Genomic DNA, 26,051 nt, shown 5'->3' on the forward strand with positions numbered 1-26,051 from the left:
GGAGAGGCAGTTGTGCAAACGGAACCAGAAATACCACAAGGCTCAACATCAGAAAAGGTGCGTGTCAGTGAGGTATATATACTTTTACCATACTTATGTATGCTGAGCAAATAATACAAGAGACCGGATTCTATTTAGAAGAATGCAGTCAGAATTGAAGGAAGGTTCATTAACAACCTGTAACGTACAAATGACACAATCTTGAAGCACCCGATTAAAAGCCAAAGAATGTAGACTTCAAAATGGATTACAACCTAATGTGTAAAAAAAAAAAAAAAAAAGCCTCACAAGTGAACCAACAGACAGCATGTAAAACGGAGAAATGATCAAAGTTGTGAAGGATTTCATTATACTTGGCCCACAACCAATGTTAAAGAAAGTACCAATCAAGACACCAAGCAATGTACTGCAATGGGCAACTCTGTTTAAATTATTAAAGAGCAAAAGTGTCATTCTGAGAAGCAGGGTGCACCTGACCCAATCATGGTATTCTCAAAACCCTCACATGCGTGGGAAAGCTGGACAACAAACGAGGATAAATAAAACAGAACTGATACACGGGCTTAGCCGTGTTAGCAAAGAATATGCAAAGCACCGTGCAGAACCAGAACATCTCTCGCCAGAATGCTTCTAAAAAGTAAGGGTAGCAAGACTTCACCTCGTGTCATTTGGACATATCAGGAGAGGCCAGTCCCTGGGAAAGGACCTCGTGCTTGGCGAAGTACAGAGGTACTGAGGAAGACCTTCAATAAAATGGATTGACTTAATGGCTTCAACAATGGGCTCAAACCTAACAATTGGAAGCTGATGCCAGACTGAGCAGTGCTTCATTTAGTTATACAAAGGCTTGCTATGAGTGAAGCTGAACTAAAGGCACCTAACAACTTCTAAATTGGATTATCTTTAATTTCCAGGGGTTTTTTTTTACTTTTTATCATCTTTTTTCCACACCCATCAATGAAAATGGAAAATTGGTTTTTCGTTGTTGTCTTACACCTGGAAAGTCAAGAAGAGGTTAAATTTAGAAAGCAATATTAAAATGCTATACCCATTATGGCAGGCCAGGCTAAATCTTCATGGTCGTCTCTTTCCTTTCCTGGTGCTAAGTGGTTGAATCGGTCCAGATGGTCTAAGAGGCCGCCCAAGAGAGGAATAGCTCCAGCCTCTTGCATGAGACCAGCATTCTTACTGAGTAAAAGTGTTACAGACACGACTAGTTCTGGGAGGAGCACACCTATATAGAAAATGAAAAATGATGAGAAGCATTATCACTTACAATATGTGGTTATTTATAAATGCACTCTTTATCGTTAACTTCTAATTAATCAGAAAATAAGGAAAATTGTGTCCATGATCACAGTTTTATAGCTATTTTGAAAAAGAGCCCTTCCTTGGTTTACAAAAATACTGTTGTTTAAATACTGTTTCAGCACAGAACAATTACCTCTGAGTTGTTTATTCAAAACGTTTATCATTATATATGGGATCATAAAAAGTCACTCAGTCATGTGCTGTGATGTCACAAAATGAACCTATATAAATACTATTATTAGAATTTACTAAGCTTCGGAAAGGGGCAACTAATTTTTATATGACTAAAATAAAATCAGACAACTATCATCCACTTCATAATGAAGTACTAACATTGGTTCTACAAACCTAAATCACCAGTTATATTTCTGGTGATAAGGTTTTAACAGTAAGTAGGTGGCTTAATAGCTAATTGTTAGTAACAATAAATAAAAGGACACAGGGCAGCAAAACAAGAAAAATTTTTAAATTTAAAGAGTATACACATACAGTATTATGTGAAAAAAACACATTTTAACTTTCATCACTCTGCTAAAATAAATACTTGTGCTCAGGATAGATAAAATAGGTACAATACCAGTGAAGTCCCCTTCCAAGATGCAAGCCACTTCTGCAAAGTGCTGCCAACTAGTAGAACCGATGTTAGCTGCCACGGGCAGTATATCTCCAATGTGTGTGCACAGAAGGGCTGTGTACTTTTTCAGCAAGGAACCAACACCCATTAGCTCAGGACCTTAAAAAAGATTTAGAAGATCTCATTGTCACAGAACTGCAAGATCAGTGGTACAGCCCAACTTATTCTCAACAAAAAAGTGAAGCTGTCTGTTCCTAGCCTATAAGGTTGCCATGAGTTGAAATCAACTCGGGAGGAATGTTCGTTTTCTTTATTAGTTTTATAAATAAACTGTCCTTTCCTCCACAGATCTTTTTACCTGTAAAACAGCAGCATATTAACTCTTAGTCCTTGGTTCTTTTTATATCACCTAACAGCAAAGAGTCAATTTGACTACATCAAATTTTATACACTGCACTACATGCAACCTAGAAAATGAGTAAATAAATATAGTCATAATTTAATATACCTTGAATCTTTATATCTAATCCACAAACAATTGTTTCAAAGTTCAAGTTTAAACTTTGTAAACTACTTCCAAGAAACAAAACCAGGCATTTCTCAGTTCTTATCAAATCACTCACCTCTCTTCCTAGTTACTGAATATACTTGCGTATAAGCCAACCCGAACATCTGCCAAGGCACCTAATTTTACCACAAACACTGCATGTACAATGTGCTGGAGTACTCGGCTTAAAAATGAGTATATACGGTTAGTCCTTGACAACCTTTCCGTCATGTTTGGCTCCTTAACTGTCTAATGTCTACCTCCTCCACAGACTACAGATTCACCTATTAAACCTGAACATTTATCAAGTGCCCTTTTTTTTTAGAAAATAATAAAATTATATTAAAAATATACGCCTATAAAAAATAAATACCTACAAAAATGTATATAGGCACCAAGTCTTTCTTTCTACTCTTGGCAGACAAACCTACATGTGTGTAAACAGAAATAACCTTAAAAACATGTGAGAAACACCAGTAACCATGTGGTATATACAGTGTTGGAATCATATATCCAATCTCAATCTTCACAGGCACAATAAAGTATGTTGTCCATTTGGTAGATAAAACACATGTGACCACAGGAGATTTACTTATTCAAACAACTAACAAATCATAGTTTTATAAATGAAACCCAGTCTTCTTCCCAGAGCAAATCTTCCCACTGCACTCAAATGACTTTCCATATGAAATATAAAGTGCATCACTGTGTACCTCCTACATTATATCTATCTCCAGCACTCTACATAAAATGTGATAAATGTTCTATAAAAATAAAACAAATGTAAAGGATGCTCTATCTGATGTCGAAAATTTAAATCTCTAGGGAATAAAATGAAAAACTTTACTGAGTCAAATATAAAAGTAAGCAATCAGGCAAATAGAATGCAAAATGAAGTCTTTTAAGTCCCCTGAGGAAAATGCACAAAGAAATATAAGACCTATGCATCTGGGAACACAGAAAGGGCGCCAGAACATACCTAAAACAAGACAACTAAAAGGGAGAGGAGAGTGTGCGGCCACCGGATAAAGACCCCAAGGATTCCTCGCAACTGCCAGAGACTCCACTCGAAGAGAGACGGGGACTTTTTTGTCCTGATGATGCCCAGATCGTATCATGGAGGTGAGCACACATTATGATTATTTGTTCTTTGATGCCTGATAACTGATCCCTTTGGCACCTTGTGATCGCACAGATTGGTGTGCTTCTGGTTAGAAAGTCTTAATTATTGTGAAAATATCAATACTATTTAAAGCTATCTACAAATATCTCAATTCTGATCTGAATCCCAACTTAATTATTTAAAGAAATTAAAATAACTAATTTCTTATAAAGGAAAGAGGCCCAAGATATACAAACAACTGCTCAAAAAAAAGAGAACAAAGTAGGAGGTCTTGTATTACCAATCTCAAAACCTACTACACAGCCACAGTAATCAACAAATGTTTGTATTGGCACAATGATACATAGACCAATGGAACAGGTACGAAAACTCAGTAAAACACAGACAAGTAATTTTTTACAAAAGACAAAAAACACTACATGAAAAACAAATGGTACTGGAAAAACTGCTGTCTGCAGAAGAATGAAACAGGACTCACATCTCACCCCACGTACAAAAACAAACTAAAGATGCATGACAGACCTAAAGGTAAAGGCCAGAGTTATATGGATCATCAAAAAAAGGGCCCTATTGCAGGACACATGCAGAGTACCAAACATAATAAAGGAACCACATACAGTGGAAGACAAACGAGATGACTGGGACCTACGAAAAATAAAACACTTATGCACATCAAAATACTTCATCAAAATAGTAAAATAAAAGTCAACAATTTGGGGAGGGGGAAATTTTTTAGGAAAGGCACAACAAAAAATGGTTTAATGACACATATATAGAATTCTGCAAAACCTCGTTAATAAAAAAAATAATCCAATTTAAAAGTAAGGGAAAGATATGAAAATGACATTCAAAGACTAACACATGAGAAAATGTTCACTATCACTAGCCATTCAGAAATGCAAATCTAAATAACCATGAGATATCGCCTTACACTCATGACAGCTCAATTAAAAAAAGAAAACACTAGTATCAAATTATAAAAAGTAGGCAAAGGACATGAACAAACTATTTGCAATGGACAACACTGGAATGACCAATAAATGTATAAGGAAATTCTTATGATCATTAATCTGGGAAATGCAAATCAAAATTACATGAAATATCACTCTACACCCACAAAAATAGCCAAATGCAAAAAATAACAGAACAACAAATGCTAGAGAAAGCACCAAGAGTTTGGCATTCTTCAGGCTGCTGGTAGGCTTGTGAGCTTATGCAATCCTTGTGGAAAGCAATGCAGCACAAACTAAAAGAATTAGCAATAAGATACAGTGATCAAGCAAATCGTTGTCTGGGTATATATTTCAAACAAATAAGAGACAGAACATGAACAGTCACATGCTCTCCTATGTTCATTGTAGTCCAGTTCACAATAGCAAAAAGCTGGCAATAGAAGAATGGATAAACTTTAGTACATACACACAATAAAATACTACACATCCCTAAAAAACCGTGAAGAAAGCATGAAACCCCTCATGACATAGATGGGGCCTGGAAAGCATCATGCTGCATGAGCTGGTCTATCACAAAAGCACAAATAGTGTACGAGTCAACTTCTATAAGGATAAACACAAAAAGCAAGGCAGGCTTCTGCCCTCGGGTCGTGTAACATTCTAATAGTTTTCTAAGCAATGATGTAGAGGGCTTGATGCCTGCCCATGAACCACACAGCACCCCATTACATTACATCTCAAAGCCACTGCAACAAAGGAGATCTCCTATCAGCTAGGGTCAGTTGTTCAAAATGGAGGAAAAGTCTGCCACACAACATTGTGCTAAGGTTACCCCAAATCAGTAGACACTCCTAACAAGAGTGATAATCAATCCTTACTGGAAATTCAAGTCAAAATTGGGGAATGGGGACAAGTATGTCTCAGAGAAGGAAATTATATTTACATTCCTGTGGGTCGGGGTAGGTAAACCATGAGGAGCAACCTCTAAACGGGCTGGGGTGGTGGTGCTTCACACTACTTAGATAGACCCCAAGGTGAGTAATAAGCTTGATACTATGTCCCTAATTGGACACTGTGAACCAGATTCTATCCAGCTCTTCCTGACCCAGGCCCTGGGCTATAGACTACTGGGCCTTTGGACTCTTTTCAGGGTATACAATAGCCATCAGAGAGCACAACAAAAGGATCCCATGTGGACCCTAAGTGAACTAGGCTTTCCCTCAAACCACCTGCAGCAAATTTAAGGAACCTACACACTCCCTTGTACTAAAACCCCTAATGTCAGAAAAAGCAGGTGGCTGCTATCCCACCGTTATTGAATTGGCAAGCACTGGACTTTGGTGTGGGTCTCATGCTTTGAGGATGCCCAATGAACGGGGATCCAAGACTACCATATATTTATGATTTCAATGCCCTCCTGGCTTTCTTATGACATGCATTAGTCTGGTGTTAGCCTGCTTCTGTCTTTGTGAGTAAAATTTTAAACAACCAATACCCATTGTTTCTGGAAATAGTGTCCAGTCACTTAAGAGTTTAACCTGTTCAAGTCAACAATCCATGCATTGGGGTCTGAAGCTGGCCTATCTTGGATAATTTCCTTTAATTTTCATTGAAAACTCTAGACCATGGCTAAATTGAATACACTACCAATAGAATTACTTTATGCCTCAAAGGGGTGACGTACAATATTCTCTATCATAAAATGATAATGATGTCTCAAAAGTGAACAGGAGACATATAAGCTATTGATATATGAATGGATTCTGTGCCCGCACTTAGGTCCAATCTATAAATAATTCATTCTCCCTCTCGGCACGGCTCTGTTTGATGCTCACCCACATGAAGAGATCACTGAAGACATGAGACGGATAAAAAAGTGTGGTAACAAAGTCAGATGGTGCTCAGGTACCAGAAACAGTCATACCTGGGTAATCAAGGTTGTCTTCAAACAAGCAGTGATCTAAGAGAGGCTTCAACAAAGTCAACATGGATGCAGCACATACCAGCCTATGTGACGGAAGGATTAAAATCCAAATCCAAGGCCGGGAATGATATCAGAGCTTAAATCATGATCACCGGTTCGCAGAGGGCTGTGCATGACAGCGGAAGCCCACAATCTACTTGCCTCCAGTGAGTACCCTCTGATTACAGCCCAAGGAAGTGAAAAGTCTTGCAATCAGACAGAGAACATTAGAAAATGGATTATGACAGATGGAATTAGGTTAAAATGTAGTACATTTGATCTCCCTTTTGACCCATTTTAAAGTTGTTTCATTTTTTTAATATTTTCTCCTTTTTGATAGAGGTTTTCTATATTTTCTCATCACTGTTGTTGGTTTTTATATTTGTTTGCTTCCTGTCTGTTTTAATTTTCTGTACATGAAATCCAGGTTAGACGGATATATAGACTAGATTGATAATTTCCTACGGGAATGGCTGCAGAGGATAAGAAGAAATGGGAAGTTCATAACAATGACTATGAGAAGAAAATGTTCAGAATTTGACTGGTGATGACTGCACAAATCTTCCTAAATGACTCAACAATTATATTGTATGATATGTGAAGTATATGCCAGCAAAACTTGACATTACAAAAAATGCACTAAAACTAAGGACATTTCCACATTTTAAGCAACTTACTGGAAATATCTGCGATCTGACCGAAACTCTCTCCTGGGTAAAGTTTACTGATAAGTAACCGTTGAAAGCGAAGTAACAAGTCCAAGGAGGCTGATCTTCCACGAGTAGGCTGCTCGAAGTCCAGACAAGATGAGAGCCTGCGAGCAGCATCCTTCAATCTGGCCACAGTTTGAGATGCAATGTTTCTGTGAGCAAAAATAAAGTTAAAAAATTTAACAAGTCATCTCTATTACAGAGAGAGAGGTGTTTTTTTAAAAGTATTAAAACTTAGATAGAAACACTGCTCATACCGACAATGGCTATGGCTCAATTCCCTACCCAGATGTGTATCACACATGTCTGCACCGGCGCTACCTCAGTCAGCACTGCTCTGAAGAGCTGTTACGACTCGAACGAGAACTGCTGCCTCCCTGCTTTCCAAAATGTGCTCCAACAGAGCTACACAAACTGAACCAAAAAGTGAACTTACGAAAGGAAAAACATGATTTTGTACAAAGCTACACTTCAAATATAAGCCTACCAGTCACATACCTGCATCTACCTTACAAATCTGTCTCCACACCTACAAGAGTAGCAATCAGTAGATGTAGAAGTAAAAGAGTAAGTCCTGGATACCATAGTTAGAAAATTAGTGTATATTTCTCGTCCCATCAAAACATAGGATACAAGTTCAAAAAGATAAAAGTGGCGAGAGGGGGTGGGGGGGTGTCACCATGACCCGGGAGGAAGCAGCAAGCTGCTTGAGTTCCATTATCGACCTGTTTGAAGAGGACAACGGTCTACTTGAGTAGAAGGAATAAAAGAAAAGCCGGTATGATAAACCTTGCCTACACAGTAGTTTAATCCCAAGGTGGACAAGGCCTGGTGACTGGTATGAAGAACAAAACTGAGGAGTGAATTATTAGAGGTGGAAAGAGAAGAGAGTCATTGCCAAGGCTACCGCTGACTGTCACACAGTGGCACTTGACCCAGGAGACACAAACCGGACCAGGCAAAATCAGTCACTCCAGGAAAAACAACAACTCACTGGCATCCAGTCCATTTCGATTATGGCAACCTTACAGAACAAGGTAGTCAGTCCCTCAGGGTTTCCAAGACTGTAATTCTTTATCGGAGTAGAAAGCCCTTTCTCACTCAGAGCAGTTGACAGCTTCCAACTGCTAACCTTGCATTGAGCAGCCCAATGCAAAATCACTAAAGTACCAGGTCTCCTTACACTACAACAAAGCAAAGATATGCTTTCTGCTTCTACTTCTGGAAAAATATAGTCATAAAACACAATGACAATTTTATCTCCATAGAATAAAATTTACATCTATACCCAAAATGTATAATTCTGATAAGATTCACTAAGTGTAGACATTACATAGCTCTGTATTTTCATATCCAAATGGAATTTGATGGCTCTCTGCCAGCATAAGACTAAAGAGTTCCTCTCAAATCTGTTCCACAATGTATTTTTAGCACAGAGGAATTTAGTTAATTTAAGTTTTACCATACATAAAGTACATAATAGTATGTAAAGTACATAAAATGTCTCCAAACTCATTTAAATCTTTGGGATTTTTAAAAAACAACTGATCAGTTAACGCAACAGATCAAGAATCTTTTGATCACTAACACATAAATAAGAAATTAAAATGTTAACACTTATCTCCTCATATGGAGAGACACATGACCTAGTCTCTGAAAACAGCTTGGATCAGATCATAAGCAGTCTAATAGTGTTCTATAAGGTAATATTTCCATGCTTACGTGTTTCTTCTGTATTTTTTAAAATAGTTATGTGCTTATTTTAAACTTGCCATAGAACCAACTTGACCTTAAACACCACAGGAATCAAAAACCAAAAACTAAAATCACCTTACGTTAGGATGAGGGATAAAAGTGGGCCAAAAAGACAAGACAGGGAGTGCTACCAACAAAAGTACAACATGCATGAGTCACAGAGAAGTCAAAACTATTAGGTCATATTACAAAAGGCAAAAAGATTGACCGAAAATAAATTTTAATACTTTATATCATTCGTACCAATATTTTCAAAGTAATATGATAATACATAAAAAAAAAGCCCAGGAAGGAAAAGTATGTCTAGAGGCTGCTTATGGAAGAAATTTTACAATTATGTTTGACATGGTTGAACTATGGAATGAAATGACATATGTATTAATTCCCAAGTTACAGCAAATTTAAAAAATAAAAAGTAAGTTCTGGGCTCGCACTAAATCCTAGCTCCAACTTAAGAACATTTACTTCTTACATCATGGGCCTTCTCGATACTCACCTTCATGAAATAATCACCGTAGACAATAGTACCACAGCAAAGTGTGGTGAAAAAAGATGATGCCCAGCTATCGATTGGAATAGTGTGTGGGGTAAGCCAAGTCTTCAAACAAGCAGCCATCTAAGCAAGAAGTCAACTAAGTCCACACAGAAGAAGGATACCAGCTTGTCATCCAAAGGTGACAATTACAAAATTTGAATAGTTAAGAGAAAAGTATCAGAGCTAAAACTATGAACACCCAATTTGTAGAAGGCTGTGGAGGGCCGTGGGAGCCCAAAACCCATCTACAGAGTATCTAGTCAGACCAAGTCACTGGCAGATCCACTCTACCCACAGGCGAAAGTTCCGAACAGCCTTACTCTCTGGCAAAGACCATTGTGATCTTGATTATGCTGGATTGAGCTCGGTACCAGGCCAGTTGCCCTCCCTATAGTCACGACCTAAATTCATATTGGGTGCAAGTATCTCTTAATTGTCCTATGACAGAAATTCCTTCCCTAACTTTTTGAACGTTGATGGGGGTCTTATGCATCATTTGTATTTTTTTTCCTTTATACTAATCTGATCTTATCTTACCACCTTAGTGCGATTTGTCTTTCATTGTTTTCTGCTAGGTTTCTCAGCTGGGAGGAATGGATGTATAATGGTAATAACTGAGACAAGGTGTGATAGGGAATTCAGGGGTCGGGGTGGCGATAGGGAGGGAAAGGGAATTTCAGGAGTGAACAATGAAGGTGGGAGAGGGGAGAGCACACTAAAACTGAGCATGATTGCACAGCACAGTTTAAAGGCAATATAACCATGGAGGGAGGCGGGAGGCTCTTAGACGTGGTAGCGATTGTACAACTACCTTAATGTGACTGAATGACTGAACCATTCAAATGTATGATATGTGAATTATGTGCCAACAAAACTAATGGGGAAAGAAAATGTTATTTTTCTGAAATAGAGAAATGAATACTCCTACATCACAGTGATGATGTCACAAAAAAAATAGAAATTCTTTTAAAAAATTAAAGAAATTTGGAAATATTTCATTAATTTTTTCCTACTAAATCTTCAGAAGTCACTGTGCTTAGAGCACATTTCAACTGTAACAATTAACTGAACTTGTATTTATATTCATAAAATGTACAGTTGATAAAAGAGATTCACATATTTAAGTCCCAATGTACTTAAAGTTTCCCAATTGCTGAACTATCAACTTTTACAATTTAATTCATAAATATTAATAACAGCTACGATTTACCTAAGAAGCTGTTGAATGAGCTGAACGAGAGGCAAGCACTGTTTTCCACAAGATTCGTAGATCCCTGTATTAATAAGGTCTTTATCCAACGGCGTCCTACTTCTATGGAATGAGGAGGCATTCGCTTCTTGTTCATCAATTTCTTTTTCCTTCTGAGCTTCCTTTTTGGCTTCAATGTCCTATAACACATTGAAACAAATTGATTAGCAATTATCTTTCTAGGAAGCTATGAACCCAACTCTTAGATAAATCCTCAGTCTCATTGCCTTAATATCCTTGCATCTATCCCTCAAATTACATCTGCTGACACTGTGTCAGAAACGCTACTGGTCAGTTATTTTGATTACCAAATAGTAACAGTATTATATTATAACCCAAAGAATAAAATATCAATGACTAGATGATGATATAAATGGTTGAATAAGTAAATAAACTGAGGTGATAGGATAATTCTTTCTTAAAATGTCAATTAATATATGTACAATGAAACAGTGCCTAGGTGGCACAAACTTCGCACTCACCTAAAAAGGTTGAGCTCAAATTAATCTCAAGGTTGCAATTCAAACTCCTTCACCCAGTGCTATCAAATACATAACCCAAAATATAACCACTATCCAACCAGGGCTCCCACAAGACAAAGAAAATACTATATTAAAATGTGCAAAGACATAGACTTATAAAACCAAAAAGAACAGTCAGCAATCTTAAATTGAAAAAATCTCAAGAAAAATCTCAATATTGAATGACGCAGGAAGCATCAAAAGAAGATGGAAAGAAAACTCAGAATCACTATAACAACCAAGATTTAGTCAACACTCCACCATCTCAAGAAGTAGCACATGAGGAAGAAGAACCAGTGGTACTGAAGAAAGAAGTCAAAGGAGCACTGAACGCATAAGGAAGAAACAGTGGCTCTAGGAATTGATGGAATACCAATAGAAATGTTTTAATACTTTACACAATTGATGTATGTATGCATTGTGATATAGTTGTATGAGCCCCTAATAAAACGTTTTAAAAAAAAAAAGAAATGCTTCAATAAGCTGATGAAGCACTCACTGGAAGCACTCACTTATCTATGCCAAGGGATTTGGAAGACAGCTACTTGGCAAACTGACTAGAAGAGATACATATCTGTGTACATTCCAAAAAAGGGTAACCCCCCCATAACTCCCAAATTATACAATATCACTAATAACACATAAAAAAGGAAAATTTTGTTGAAGATCATCCAACAATGGTTGCAGTTGTACACTGACAGGAACTTTCCAGCGATTCAAGCTGGATTCAGAAGAGAAACTGGAACAAGGGATATCACTGCTGATTCCGATGGATGTTGGCTGAAAGCAAAGAATACTAGAAAGATGTTTACTTCTGTATCACTGACAATGTGAAGGCATTGGACTATGTGGATCATAACAAACTATGGATATCTGAGAGAAGAAGGGGAATTCCAGAACACCTAATGTGCTCATGGATCAAGAGGCAATTGTGTGAACAGAACAAGGGCACAGTTTAAAATGAGGAAAGTAAGTGTTAGGGCTATAGTCTTTCACCATACTTACTTAATTTGCATGCTGAGCAAAACATCAGAGAAGCTGGCTTATATGCAGAAAAATGTGGCATTAAGATTGCTGAAAGGCTTACTAACAATGTGCAATATGCAGGTGACACAGCCCTGCTTGCTGGAAGGAGGACTTGAGGCATTCGCTGATGAAGAACAAAGTGCAGCCTTCCGTATGTATTACAATTCAATGTACAGAAAACCTAATCCTCACAACTGGACCAGTACATCATGATAAATGGAGAAAATATTGATGTAGTCAAGGATTCTGTCTTCTTTGAGAAGTAGTCAAAGAGTTTGTCTACCGTGGATCCACAATCAATGCTCGTGGAAACAGCAGTCAAGAAATCAAATGACACGTTTCATTGGTTATGTCTGATGCACAGTACTCCTTTGAATACTGAAAAGCAAGGATGTTACTTTGAGGACTACAGCCCAACTGACCCAAGCCACGGTGTGCTCAATTGCCTCAGACGCACGTGAAAGTTGGACAATGAATTTGAAAGACAGAAGAATCCATGCATTTGACTTCGGTTCTGGTAAAGAATAATGAAAGTGCCACAAACAACAAAAAGAACAAGTAGATCTATCTTGGAAGAAGTACAACCAGAATGCTCTTCTGCACAAGGATGGCAAGACACTCTCATCTGCTTCAGACATGTTATTAGGAAGCAATGTAAGTGAAGTAAGGTAGAGCCGCAGAGAAAAAGGGCAAGGCCATCGAAAATGGACTAACACGGGGGCTGCCACATGAGGTCCAACACAGGAGCAACTGTAAGGGCGGCACAAACAGGGCCCACCTGTGTTGTTCTATGGGACAAAGGATCGCTGTGAGCCAGACCCAACGTGACAGCACCTAGCAGAAGCAACAACATAATGAACGTACAAGCAGCAGAAAACAAAATAGGTAACGGGGCCCCGTGAAAGTTAACTACTGTGGTCACTGAAAGATTTTATCAAAGGAATAAGTATTTAATAGATGGGAAGTGGTCAAAAATTGTAACACTGACAGTGGTCTACATACCTAAATATATAGAGAACACCTACAATTTAACAACAGAAAAGAAAATGCAAAACAAGTAGCCACCGGAGAAATGCAAATCAAAACCACAATGATATACCATTTCCTTGCTACTAGAATGGCAAAGATGAAAATATGCACACAAAAAATACGCGAAGGGTTTGAGGTGGTAATAGAGAGATTAAACTCTCACACAATACTGGTGGGAAAGCAAAACTGTCCTTGTCGGAAACAGTCTGGTATCTCAAAAATTTACAAGTGGAACTGCAATATAATAACCCAGCATTCCAAGGCCAGTCATATACACCCTTGGAAAACTACTGGAAGGCCAAAACCAGATACACCTATGTTCACTGTAACACTATTTACAGTAATAAAAAGAGGACACTTTCTAAGTACCCATCAAAGAATTGATAAATAAAATGTAGTGCATATATGAAATGAAATACTACTCAGCAATTAGAAAAAAAAAGCTTTCCCCAAACATCTTAAAACATTTGACACAACGAATGTATTAGGGTGCTTTACTCAACTGATGTATGTATGGACTGATAAGAGTTGTATGAACCCCAATAAAATGATTTTTTTTAATTTGATGAAACCAAGTTGGTTGTACACAAAACAAATATTTTCATTTTAATAAAGCAACAAGAACTTTAAAAAATATATAAAACCTATTGTTCATCAGTGGTTGCCATGAATGGAGGTTGGGGAAGAGAAGTCCCTCCCTAGGTAAGTTGTTATTTTTGTTTATGAAAAAGAACACCAAATGACTGTTAAGTGTAAATAGTCTGATGGAGGTAAACACAGTCAAATCTTAGGCAAGCAAAAAGGACCTGTTGGTAATCACTGTGCTACAGCATATATTATTTTGAATTGACAGCAAAAACCACCAAAAGGTATAAAAGCTCATATACAGGTACATATAGAAGGATGTGTTTGTATAGCATATATATATGTATATGTGGAAATATGAGAGTGGACTTCAAAAATTCATAGAAAAAATTATATAATCTTTTAATTCCATTTTCTCACAAACTTTTTTTTTATAGCTTATATTTTCTTTCTTAGACCTTTATTGTTTATCTTTTTTTTTTAAACATAAATGTGTGCTTAATTTTTTTTTTGATCCATCTAATGTATTTTTTTTTCTTCTTTTACATTTTATTAGGGACTCCAACAACTCCTACCACAATCCATACATATACATACATCAATTGTACAAAGCACACCCATAGACTCCCTGTCCCAATCACTCTCAAGGCATTTGCTCTTCACCTAAGCCCCTTGCATCAGGTCCTCCTTTTTTCCCCCCCTCCCTCCCTTTTCCCCCCTCCCTCATATGCCCTTGGTAATTTATACCTCGTTATTTTGTCATATCTTGCCCTATTCGGGGTCTCCCTTCCCCCCTTCTCTGCTGTCCCTCTCCCAGGGAAGAGGTCACATGTGGCTCCTTGTAATCAGTTCCCCCTTTCCAACCCACTCACCCTCCACTCTCCCAGCATTGTCCCTCACGCCCTTGGTCCTGGAGGTATCATCCACCCTGGATTCCCTGTATCTCCAACCCTCATATGTACCAGTGTACAGCCTCTGTCCTATCCAGCCCTGCGAGGTAGAATTCGGATCATGGTAGTTGGGGGGAGGAAGCATCCAGGATCTGGGGGAAAGCTGTGTTCTTCATCGATACCACCTCACACCCTAATTAACCCATCTCCTCGCCTAAGCCCCTCTATGAGGGGATCTCCATTGGCTGACACTTGGGCCTTGGGTCTCCACTCTGAACTTCCCCCTTCATTTAATATAATATATATATACACATACATATATACATATACACATAAATACACATACATACACACACTTATATCTTTTTTTTTTTTTGCATGATGCCTTATATCTGGTCCCTTCTCACAAACTTTTTTAAGTCCCCTCTCACTTCTGTGCACAGCAGAAAAAGCTGCCTTCTAGGACTAAAAGTTCAAGGAAGCTGGTGAGTTTGGTGTGTTCATTATGGCAACCACCTGGAGCCACTTACGAGGTGAAAGTAGGGGAAATTTCAGCAAAGAAAGATGGGCTGATTTGGACACGTTCCATTGGTGTCTGGTGATGCGGTTCAGAGAGGCTAAAGTTGAGAGAGAAGAGGCAAGTCCTAAAGCGTAAAAAGCTGTGTTCTGAAAGGTCACCTAGTGTGAAGTGCAGGGAGTATGGGTCAACGCCCAACGTTGCAGCTGGTCCCCACCAACCTAGCTTCCATGGCAGCAACGGAGAGGAGCAGAACCCAACCAGATGAAGAGAAAGATGCCGGCCGCTGTGCTGGCGTCCATGGCTGCAGTTCTGATGACTGGCCTGCTGTGGACTAACTTTGCTTATGCAAGCAGATGCCCAAAGGTCCAACCACACATGAAGACTCATCATCATATCAGCCTCAGTGGTACGGTATGTTGTGGACAGGCAACTTAGAAATCGCACATTTAAAATAGGGGAAAATAAAGACACGAAGTGGCTAGCTTAACAACGCTCACACATGTGGTTCACAAAAAGGAAAAAGAGGAGGGAAGTCAATCCGTTATTAAGAAAGGCACAATGGCTAGACGAGCCATGGGGTGGCCTGCAGGGGCAGTGAATGATTGAATGTGGCTCTTCTAGCCAAAGTCCCTAACTCTCACCAAGTGGCCTTTCCCTGCATGGGTTAGGTAAGAAGGTAGGGGCAAGATACTGACAGGATTCATCTGTGAATAAATGACAACAGGACTTCCTGGGGTGTCATCCTGACATGCGTAAAATGAGCCCTCAGGAAACCAGAAGGGCTCTCCTTACCAACCAGAGCAAAGAATGGAGCACATCCTCTGGACCCAAATTCCCTACAGTGTATTCATGAGACAAAGGAAGTAAAATTTCACAGAAGTATTTTTGTCCATCAAGACAATGCATTTTTCTTTTTCTTCGAAGGTTTAAGGGCTGTCTTACCAGAATGCCATTGGGAAACCTTAACCCTTTGGCCCTACAGCTCTGTTCTTCTTACCCCTTCACACTTATTTTTGTTCTCTAAGCACAAAGGATATTTAAAGAAATGAGACTTCTGTCCCTTGAGGATGCTAAAACTGTTGTTTTCAAATAGCATAAATCAAAGAGGAGCAGAATTCTTCAGGAAAGATTAGACAGAAGGAAAAACTGTCTTAAGAAGTATACAGACAAAGATGCGAGGATATGTAAAAAAAACACAATAGCTTCACATTTCGATATTATTGTTTAATAAAGGTTTCTAGTCTTGGAGCAATACTTTTTACTCCCATCAAAATAGTACTACTACAGACAATGGTTGCTTGCAAATCTAATGTGACTCCCAGTGTCTTCCTGTGACTTGATCATGTTATTCAGGTCTCCACCTTACTGGACACTGCCTTTCCCTTCACTCACGCTCAGGAACACTGATTCCTAAACTTAATCTTCCTTCCCCTCTCATTCTTAGTAACTTTTAAAGAACATTTGTTTCTACATGTAAAGATTTGAAGTTTTTACAGTTGCCTCACAATATTTGCCATTCTGCGATTGACTAATGTCACACAACATAGTGTCTTTCAGGTTCATCCATGCTATGAACGGTTTCATAGATTCATTGTTATTCTTTAAAGCTGCACAGCATTCCATTTGGTTTGCTTATACACTCATCCATTGATGGGCGTTTACTGGTTTCCATCTTTTTGTTATTATGAAAAAGGGGCAATGAGCACAGGAGTGCATCTGATCTGTTTGTATCATGGTTTGTATTTCCCTAGTATACCTAGTAGTGGGATTGCTAAATCACATGATATTTTTATTTCCAATTTTTTTTAAGAAGTGTCAAGGAATTTTCCACAATAGTTTCACCATTTTACATTCCCACCAGTGGGATATGACAGTTCCAGATCTTTCCATACCCTCACAAACATACGTTGCTTGCTGGCATGCTTTTGTCCATTTCACTTTGCTGTTAATGGTGGGGAGAAATGGCTTGTCCTCATGTGGTAAGTGGGCAGGCTGGAGGCCTAGGTATTTTCTATGGTAAAGTATCTGTTCATTTCTCCTGCACATCTTTTAATTGGATCTCTTTTTATTGCTGAGCCTTTTTGGTTCCCTAACTAGAACAAAACTTTGCTAGAAATTGTAGAGATTAGAACCTTCTCCAATGTCATTACCAAAAAAAGTTTTCCTAGATTGTAAGTTCTTTTAAATTTTTGGTGGTATTTTGATGTACATGAGCATTTACTTTTTAGGAGGTCCCAGTAATCTAGTGTGTTTTTACATTTTGTACAGTTTTACTTCTGTTTCATAGTGTATTTATGCCATGGATTAGGGGTCCTAAGATTTCTCCTAGTTTTACTTTTGTTATACCATAGTTGCAAGTTTTACATTTAGATTTTTTTAAATATATACAATAAGATAAAAATATGCAAATGAACATTTAGCTTTGGCAGAACCATTTGTTAAAGAGGCTATCCTTACACATATAATTGGATTCGGCCTTTAGTCAAAGATATGCTGTTCATGCCTGGAGGGGAGTTTAGTTTCTGGGTTGTAATTCTTTTCCAGCAGTCTAAGTGACTGTCATTTACCAGGACCAGCCTGTTTTGAGTACCATAGCTGTATAGTAAGAATGAAGATCAAAGTGGTTACACTCCTGCTTTATTCTTCATTTAGTGGCTGAATGGTTAAGTGTTGGGCTGCAGAGAGCCAGGTCAGGAGTTCAAAACCACCAAGATGTTCCATGGGAGAAAGACAAAGCTTAACTCCAATATATAATTACAGTTTCAGAAATCCACCTCAGAAGTTCTCCCCTGCCCTACTGAGGTCCTATAAATTGGAAGCGATTCGATGGCAGTCTTAGTGGCACAGCGGCTATGCGATGGGCTGCCGACCACAAAGTCATTAGTTCAACTGTACCGGCCATTCCATGAGAGGGATGGCATTTCCTATCTGTTCACAATTACAGTCAAAGATAAGAGCTGGAAACACAGGGAATGCAGGAGATAAACCCCTCTGGACCAATCATGAGATTAGCGATACCAAGAAGGGGAAGGTGGGGAAGATATGGGGAACCGATCACAATGATCTACATATAACCTCCTCCCTGGAGAACAGACAACAGAAAAGTGGGTGAAGGGAGACATCGGACAGTGTAACACAAGACAAAAGAATAACAACTGATAAATAATCAAGGGTTCATGAGAGAGGGAGATTGGGGAGGGAGGGGGAAAATGAGGAGCTGATACCAAGGGCTCAAGTAGAAAGAAAATGTTTTGAGAATGGTGATGCTAACAAATGTACAAATGTGCTTGACACATTGGATGTATATGTCTGTTGTGATAAGAGTTGAACGAGCCCCCAATAAAATGATTTTTTTTAAAAAGGAGTTACAGTCTCAGATACCCAGAGGCACTTCTACACTGCCTTCTATGGTCACTATGAAACCCTGTCCTATACAGTCACTGTGAATTGGAATTGACTCCATGGCACTGAGTTAAGTGAGTTGGGTAACAGAAGGCATCCTTGTCCAGTTCTCACATAAAAAGGGGATGTTTTTGGTCTCTCTCCAGTGAGGATAATTTTAGCCACTGGTTTGGTATATAAGCCTTTAATTATGTTGCAGAATGAATATCACTTCTTTCCTAGTTTACTAAATGTTCTCAACAAGAATGAGTGTTGGATTTTATCAAATTATCTTTTCTGAATCAATTAATCCATAGTTCTGTTCCTTTCTTTTATGTGATGGGTAACTGATTGAATTACTACTGTGGAACCATCCTTGCATACCTGGTATAAATCCATCTTGTTCAAAATACATTATGTTTTTAAAATGGTATAGGAGTCTATTGACTAGAATTTTGCTGAGAATTTTTACATCAACCAATTGAAAGGAATAATGGTCTACAATTTCAATTGAAAGTGGTTTCTATGCCTTTGGTACCAGGGTTATACAAGCTTCACAAAATAAATTTGGGAGTAGTCCATCCTTTTCTATGTACTAGAATAGTTTGAGTAGAAATGGTATCAGTTCTTCTCTAAATATTTGTTAGAGTTTGCCAGTGAAGCCCCCTGGATCAGAACTATTATTTTTGCTATGAAAAAAAACTGTTTGTGTTCTTCTCTTGTGGTGAGTCTATTCCAAATTTTCTACCTCAGATTATATCAGTTTGGATAAGTAGTTTTCGTTCCAGAAAACTGGCTATTTCTTCTTCTTTTTTTTTTTAACTTGCTAGGGTACATTCAGGCATGTGATGAGAGTTCAACCTCTCTATCAGGACACAGCCTAAGGATGTCTTCTTAGAAGTAGGGCAGATTTATAAGAGATGCTAACAACTTCCCTTTCTCTTGGCCTTCTTTGCCTCTTGCTTGCCTGGATCCTGAGTCCGGGTTGGCATTGCTGGCTGTATTAAGCTGGGTTGTCTAGAGAAACAAATCCAGTGACACTCGTGTTTCTATAAAATAGAACTTTATATCAAGTAATAATTTTTCTATCCAGAAGGCATCCCAGTCCAGGACAAATAAAGTACCACTCTCTTCAAACTCATCTAGCTGCATGCTAATGACACAGAAAGGTGACGTGGGAAGCAGAGAGATCACAGGCTGGTGGGTGCAGTCATGTGGATCTAAGAGTGATGGAAGAGAGCAGGACAACAGCTGTCAAGTCTGGCAGCCCACAAGAGGGCACCCCAACAGGTAAACACAAGAGTCCCACTGAGAAGGAAGGCAAAGAGGCAAAAAAAGATAATTTACCACTGTCTCTCTGATGAAAAGGCCAAAGAGGCACCATCAGGCTGTGACATGACTGAGGTTGGACTCCACCCCGACATTTTCCCACTGGTGTTAACATACACTGTAAGCTACAGCACACTGCCATGTTCCTGCTGGCCTTGGGTCCATACAGCTCTGCACTCAACACCTGTGATCACCCAGCTCCCCACAATGCCTTCCTGCTTCATTGGCTGGCTGCTTCAAGAGTCTGCAAAGGGGCTCCAGCTAGCTTCTGAACAACGGACTTGAATTGGACTGGGTTGGGCCGCTTCTGTTATATAAATTTTTCTTGATATAGTTATTTTTTGATAGTTATTTCTTATATATACGAGTATATTTGGTTTTGTTTCTCTAGAAAGTTCTACCTAATACAAATCCTTATTCTTTATACTCAATATTTTCTGTTGGACCAGTTTTGGCAATGCCATTTTATGTCTTGTGATATTTGTATTTTTTAAAATCATTTTATTGGTGGCTCATACAACTCATCTTAATCCATACATACAGCCATTGTATATCAAGCACATTTGTACATTTGTTGCCCTCATCATTCCCAAAACATTTGCTTTCTACTTGAGCCCTTGGTACCAGCTCATTTTCCCCTCCCTGCCCTCCTCTCCCTCATGAGCCCTTGATTTATAAATTATTATTTTGTCATATCTTATACTGCCCAATGCCTCACTTCACCCTCTTTACTGTTGTCCACCCCCCAGGGAGGAGGTTATATGTAGATCCTTGCAATCTATTCCCCCTTCCCACCCCACCCTCCCCGTATCGCCATTCTAACCACTGGTCCTGAAGGATCATCTGCCCTGGATTCCGTTTGAGGTAACTATCTGTACCAGTGTACATTCTCTGGACTAGCTGGATTTGTAAGGTAGAATTGGGATCATGATAGTGGGTGGGGAGGAAGCTTTTAAGAACTAAAGGAAAGTTGTATGTTTCATCGTTGCTACAGTAAACCCTGACTGGCTCATCTACTCCCTGCTACCCTTCCGTAAGGGGATGTCCAGTTGCCTACAGATGGGTTTTGGGTCCCCAATCTACATTCTCCCTCTTTCAAAATGACATTATTTTTTGTTCTCTGATGCCTGATACCTGATACCTTCGACACCTCATGGTCACACAGGCTGGTGTGCTTCTTCCATGTGGGTTGGGCTTTGTTGCTTCTGAGCTAGCTGGATGCCTGTTTACCTTCAAGCATTTAAGACCCCAGACGCTATATCTTTTGATAGCTGGGAACCATCAGCTTTCTTCACCACAATTGCTCATGTACCCATTTTATCTTCAGCAATCATATCAGGAAGGTTTGTGATTTTTTTTCTTTGATGCCTGATACCTAAACCCTTTGACAGATATTTGCATTTTTCATTTTCCCTTGTTAAATTTGCTATGATTGATTGATCACTCATTTCCTAAGCAATTTTAAAATTTTATTTGTTCTCTCATTATTTTTGCATTTCCTATTTCATGTATTTCTGCTGGTATCTTTCATTTCCCTTCTTCTGCTGACAATAGGTTTTGGCAGCTATTTTTCTAATTGTTGGTGTTGTTTAGTTAATATCTTTCTACTTTTCTTTTTTTTTTCTACTTTTCTCTAATACAGTTTTTACTTTAAATTATTGTCTAAGCACTTTTTTTGTTATATCCCCCAAAATTTGATTGTTTTGTTTTCATTCTCATTTGATTCAAGGATTTTCTCAATTTCATTTTTAATAAGCATTTTATTCCATTCCCATGTATGATTTCTTGCCCTTGATTTTCCTGGGTTTTGTTTCCAATTTTATACTATTGGGACCTCAGAAGATGGTGCGGAGTATTTTGGTGTTTTTAAACAATTTAAGAACTCATATCACAGTGTTGTTGGGTGAGTGTTCTGTATACATCTATGTGGTCATGTTGGTTGAGTATGTTTAGATCTTTGGTTTCTTTTCAGTAGTTCTGCCCTTCATTGAAAGTGTCTCCTACTGGGGTTGTCTTTTTCCTTATGAATACTGTTAACAGTTTTACTTGTATATTTTAGGGCTCTTCTATTGGTTGGATAGGTATTTATCATGGTTATGTCCTGTTGCTGGATTCCCCCTTTAATTAGTATACAATATTCTTCATTTTTCTTCTTTAGCTTTTCACTCTAGTGTCTATTTATCAGAAATTACTATTGCCACTCCTGTTTCTTTCTGGATGCCAATTGCTTGATAATTTTTACCCTTTGAGTTTTTAGTTTTGTCTTTGTGTTTATGGTGTGCTTCTTGCTAACAGAATGATGATGAGCTAGGTTTTCTTAGCCATTTCGTTACTCTCTCTCTTGACTACTGCACTCAGACCATTTATATTCAGGGTAATGATTGCTGGCACTTTATTGTAGTTTGTGGTTTTGTGTGTTTGTGTAATGCTGGTGAGTTTTGTTCCAAGTACACATTTTTGTTCTCTGAGTTCATTTTGTTTATGCATTTTCTGTCTTTGAGCTCAATGATTTGAGCCAAAGTTGCTCAAATCTACTGTTTTGCAAATATCTTAGTGTTTAACTTCTGGATTTCTATTTGAAGTTGGTGGAGTATTCCTAATTTTCCCTTTTTTTCTTTTTTATATTGTTTTCATGAGTTGTTATTCGACTGACCCTGTTGTTATTCTTTTGTTTTTCCTGTAACTCTTAAAATTTTTCCTCCATTCATTGAAAACAGATGAAGATCGTTCTTTTGGACTCCATCAGGGGATATTTTAAGGCCTTTTTCTAGTTTGGAAATTAACAAACCCATATTTTGGCTACTCATTTGTGCCACCGTTTCTTGTTTCCTCATTCGCATTGAAATGGCCTGTTGTTTCTCACATGGTGCTGTTTTTACATGTGTCCCTGTTTACCAGGTGGTGCTTTAGTGCATGACATTACCAGTGCACTAGTTGTGGCTGTTGAGGAGTCTAAGGTAGCTAGTTCGTGTGGCAATAGTGCATTCTAAGACAAGTTTGGTGATGAACACAAGATGGCTACTAATCTGTCATGGACCCAGTCCGGAATTCAGCTTTTGGACTTGCCAGAGGTCAATGAGGGAAACAACAGCCACTTTCTAAGATCAAATCTCCAAGAAAGTGGGAGAAAACAATGTCTAAAATTTTCAGCCTGCCCACTGTGAGCACACTTCTGACCCAATGTAGGGAAGGGAGCGAACATCTAACTTGAGCTGGCTGGGAGCCAACCAACGTGCGAACTGTGTCTTTCTGAACCCTAGGAGTGCGAGCTTTAGCCTCTCTGATGTTAATTCCCCATCTCCCAGGTTTGCCCTCCGGGTTATGATTTCACCTCCAAGGCATGGAGGAGAAAGTTCCTCCATTGGTTAGAGTGAGGCTTAGGGCCCCGCAGATGTAGGGAGCAAGGGAGCAGCTCATCTCTTTCTTTCTTGCATGCTCTCTCTCTCATATATATATATATATATATATATATATATATATATATATATATATATATATTCATAATCATATATGTGATTATGAATATAAAATTCTGATAATCGGGATTACTACATGCTGTTTTTGTATGATTTCCAACATTTCATTTATTTTGTTAATTTGTTCTTTTAATTCTTAACCTGAATTTTGTCTTTATTTTCTTTGATAATTTTTTAATGTGTTGGAGGAATTTAAGCATAATTTGTATTCATTCCTCATTAGGTAGTTCCAGTGTCATATTTTTTCCTTCTGAAATGAGTTCTGGACCTTTATGTAGTCATTAGTTTGGCCCATTTTATTCTGTTTTTTACGTAATTAAAAATCTATTGTGTCCTAGATTTGTGGGGCTATCAACTTGTTAATTATATGTTTCTTTGCTTTATCCTGATGTTTTTCTTTATATTTTTTTTTCTTTTTCTTGAACATACCTGGGCAAGGAAACTACATAACACGCCCCTCTGAAAGCTAATTTAGCAGCTCTTAAGTGTTCACCACAGGCACCTAGGTAGCACACAAGAGGATAAGCACATTCTCTAATGGCCGGTCATTTGGAATAGCTGACAGTAAGCTGCTTAGGTATTGGCCTCAGATTTTCATCAAGCGGTGATGTGGAGTGATGGTGGCACCTGGTCTGTGGGAAGGGTGGCAGGTTTGGTCAGAATGATTGAGTAGAGTGGCTAGCTCCAAAGTGATGGACAGGGCGGAAGAGGTATAAAGTCAGAGAAAAAGAAGAAAAGAGAAATGGGGTGACAGAGGAAAAGAAAAAGCTAAAAATAAAATTAACTAAAAAAACAAAGCATTGAGTTTCCATCTGCTCACAGCAACCCTATAGGGCAGGGTTGAACTCCCCTATCAGTGTGAGAGACTGTAACTTTTCATGGGTTATAAGGCCCCGTCTTTCTCCTGGAGAGTGGCTGGTAGTTTCAAAGTGCTGACCTTGCGGTTAGCAGCCCAACACATAACCATTACACCAGGACTCCTCAAATGTAAAAGTAAACTGAGGAGAAAATAGGGGCTCAGTACTGGTGCCCATGTAGACACAAACACAGTAGCAAACCATATGGCACTCGCTGTACAGAGGATGCCACGGAGGTGCAGGAATGCGAGCTGCTGACCACAAAGGAGTGTGGTCACAATGTGGGCTCAAAGGAGGTATGGATTTAAAAAGGGGGGGAGACCAAAAGGAAGAGGTGGGGGAATAAGAAGAAAAGAGGGAAAAGGTAGCACAGAGCTGACACAAGTACTAGCTACCAAACACAGCAGCAGGGGAAACACCACACTCTGGAAAAATTACTGGTGACCACAGACGTGTCAGGAACAGGTTGCCTGGTCTGTGTGGTCACCTGCCACCACCAGAGGCAGCACTCCTAACCCTGGAGGCTGCGGGAACAGACAATCTATGCAGCAACAAAACTGGGAGCAAGATAAAATGAGATGAGGAAAATAAAAATCTAGAAGGGGAATAGAGTGACAAATTATGATAAGAGAAGAGGAGAAGAAAGGCTAAATGCCAACCCAAAGCAACAATGACAGAAATGGCAGTCTGCAGGGACACGCACCGCCAGCAGGCACTACTAACCAAGAGATGGCAGAAGCAAGGGAAACACCTCGTGGGACCAAAAAAAGCACAGCGGGGACAGAAAAAAAATCATAAAAAGAAAAAACTTACAGTAGGGGAAGGAGAAAACTAACAGAAAATGAGGGGTGCAAAAGCGGCACAGCACTGGTAATTGGGTAACTGGGGTGTCACTGGCCACTGAGTGAGTCACAGTAAGTATATCGTCTACTGCTTTATCCTTTCCCTGAAACACGAGGTTCTAAGATTGGCATCCATGTACACTTTACTTGCTTTCTTGTTGTAGAGCAGTGGTTCTCAGTCTGTGGGTCATGACCCCTTTGGGTTAGAACAACCCTTTCATGGGGCTCGACTGATTCATTACAGAAGCAAAATTACAGTGATGAAGTAGCAACAAAAATAGTGTTATGGCTGAGGGGTTACCACAACATGAGCAAGTGTGTGAAAGGGCCACAACACTGGGAAGGTTGAGAACCACTGCTCTAGAGTATCTAGGTGCTGTATCTGCCTAGCTAGCCATTCTGAACTAACCCCTCAAATCCATTCAGCACAACCTTTCTTAAGGATGACAAATCAACACATATCAGAACACTTAAAATGTGCACTTTCAACCAAGAAATTCCATTTCTAGAATTTTGTGCCTAATAATAGATATTATACTTGCTCTCGTACACAAGCAGCTAGCGTGTAGTGCTTATATGACAGTGTGGGTGGAGCTCTTCTACTCAATACCTTACATATCAACAAAAAGGAATTTAAAATGTATAGCAGTAAAAGGATCAAACACACACACACCCATAATCAATCAACACCTAAATGATAACATTAGGTGTTTTTGTTTTGTTTAAAGAACCCCTTTCCGTGACAGAGTTCCACAAAGCAATAGAACAAAACGACCCCAGCACAATACTGAAGAGAGGATGGTCAATGAGTGAAAAGATGTAAATAAACTTATACACAAAGTTGAGCGCAATTCCATACGGGCACTCATCAGGAT

The 26,051-nt window shown here is 38.9% G+C and overlaps 1 protein-coding gene across 4 annotated transcripts in view; it reads right to left on the bottom strand.

Moving 5' to 3' along the window:
• The window catches only part of HERC2 (HECT and RLD domain containing E3 ubiquitin protein ligase 2), a 244,592-nt gene that overhangs the window by 154,338 nt on the left and 64,203 nt on the right, over nucleotides 1-26,051 (bottom strand). For all 4 annotated transcript variants that reach the window (XM_075535640.1, XM_075535641.1, XM_075535637.1 and 1 more), the window contains exons 21-24: nucleotides 10,682-10,860; nucleotides 7,149-7,333; nucleotides 1,889-2,044; nucleotides 1,049-1,234 (exon numbers count right to left, since the gene is read on the bottom strand). In XM_075535640.1, coding sequence (XP_075391755.1) covers nucleotides 1,049-1,234; nucleotides 1,889-2,044; nucleotides 7,149-7,333; nucleotides 10,682-10,860 — 706 coding nt within the window. The remainder of the gene's footprint in view (nucleotides 1-1,048; nucleotides 1,235-1,888; nucleotides 2,045-7,148; nucleotides 7,334-10,681; nucleotides 10,861-26,051) is intronic.

Source organism: Tenrec ecaudatus, chromosome 17, assembly GCF_050624435.1.
Source record: "Tenrec ecaudatus isolate mTenEca1 chromosome 17, mTenEca1.hap1, whole genome shotgun sequence".
NCBI classification, from domain to species: Eukaryota; Metazoa; Chordata; class Mammalia; order Afrosoricida; family Tenrecidae; genus Tenrec; species Tenrec ecaudatus.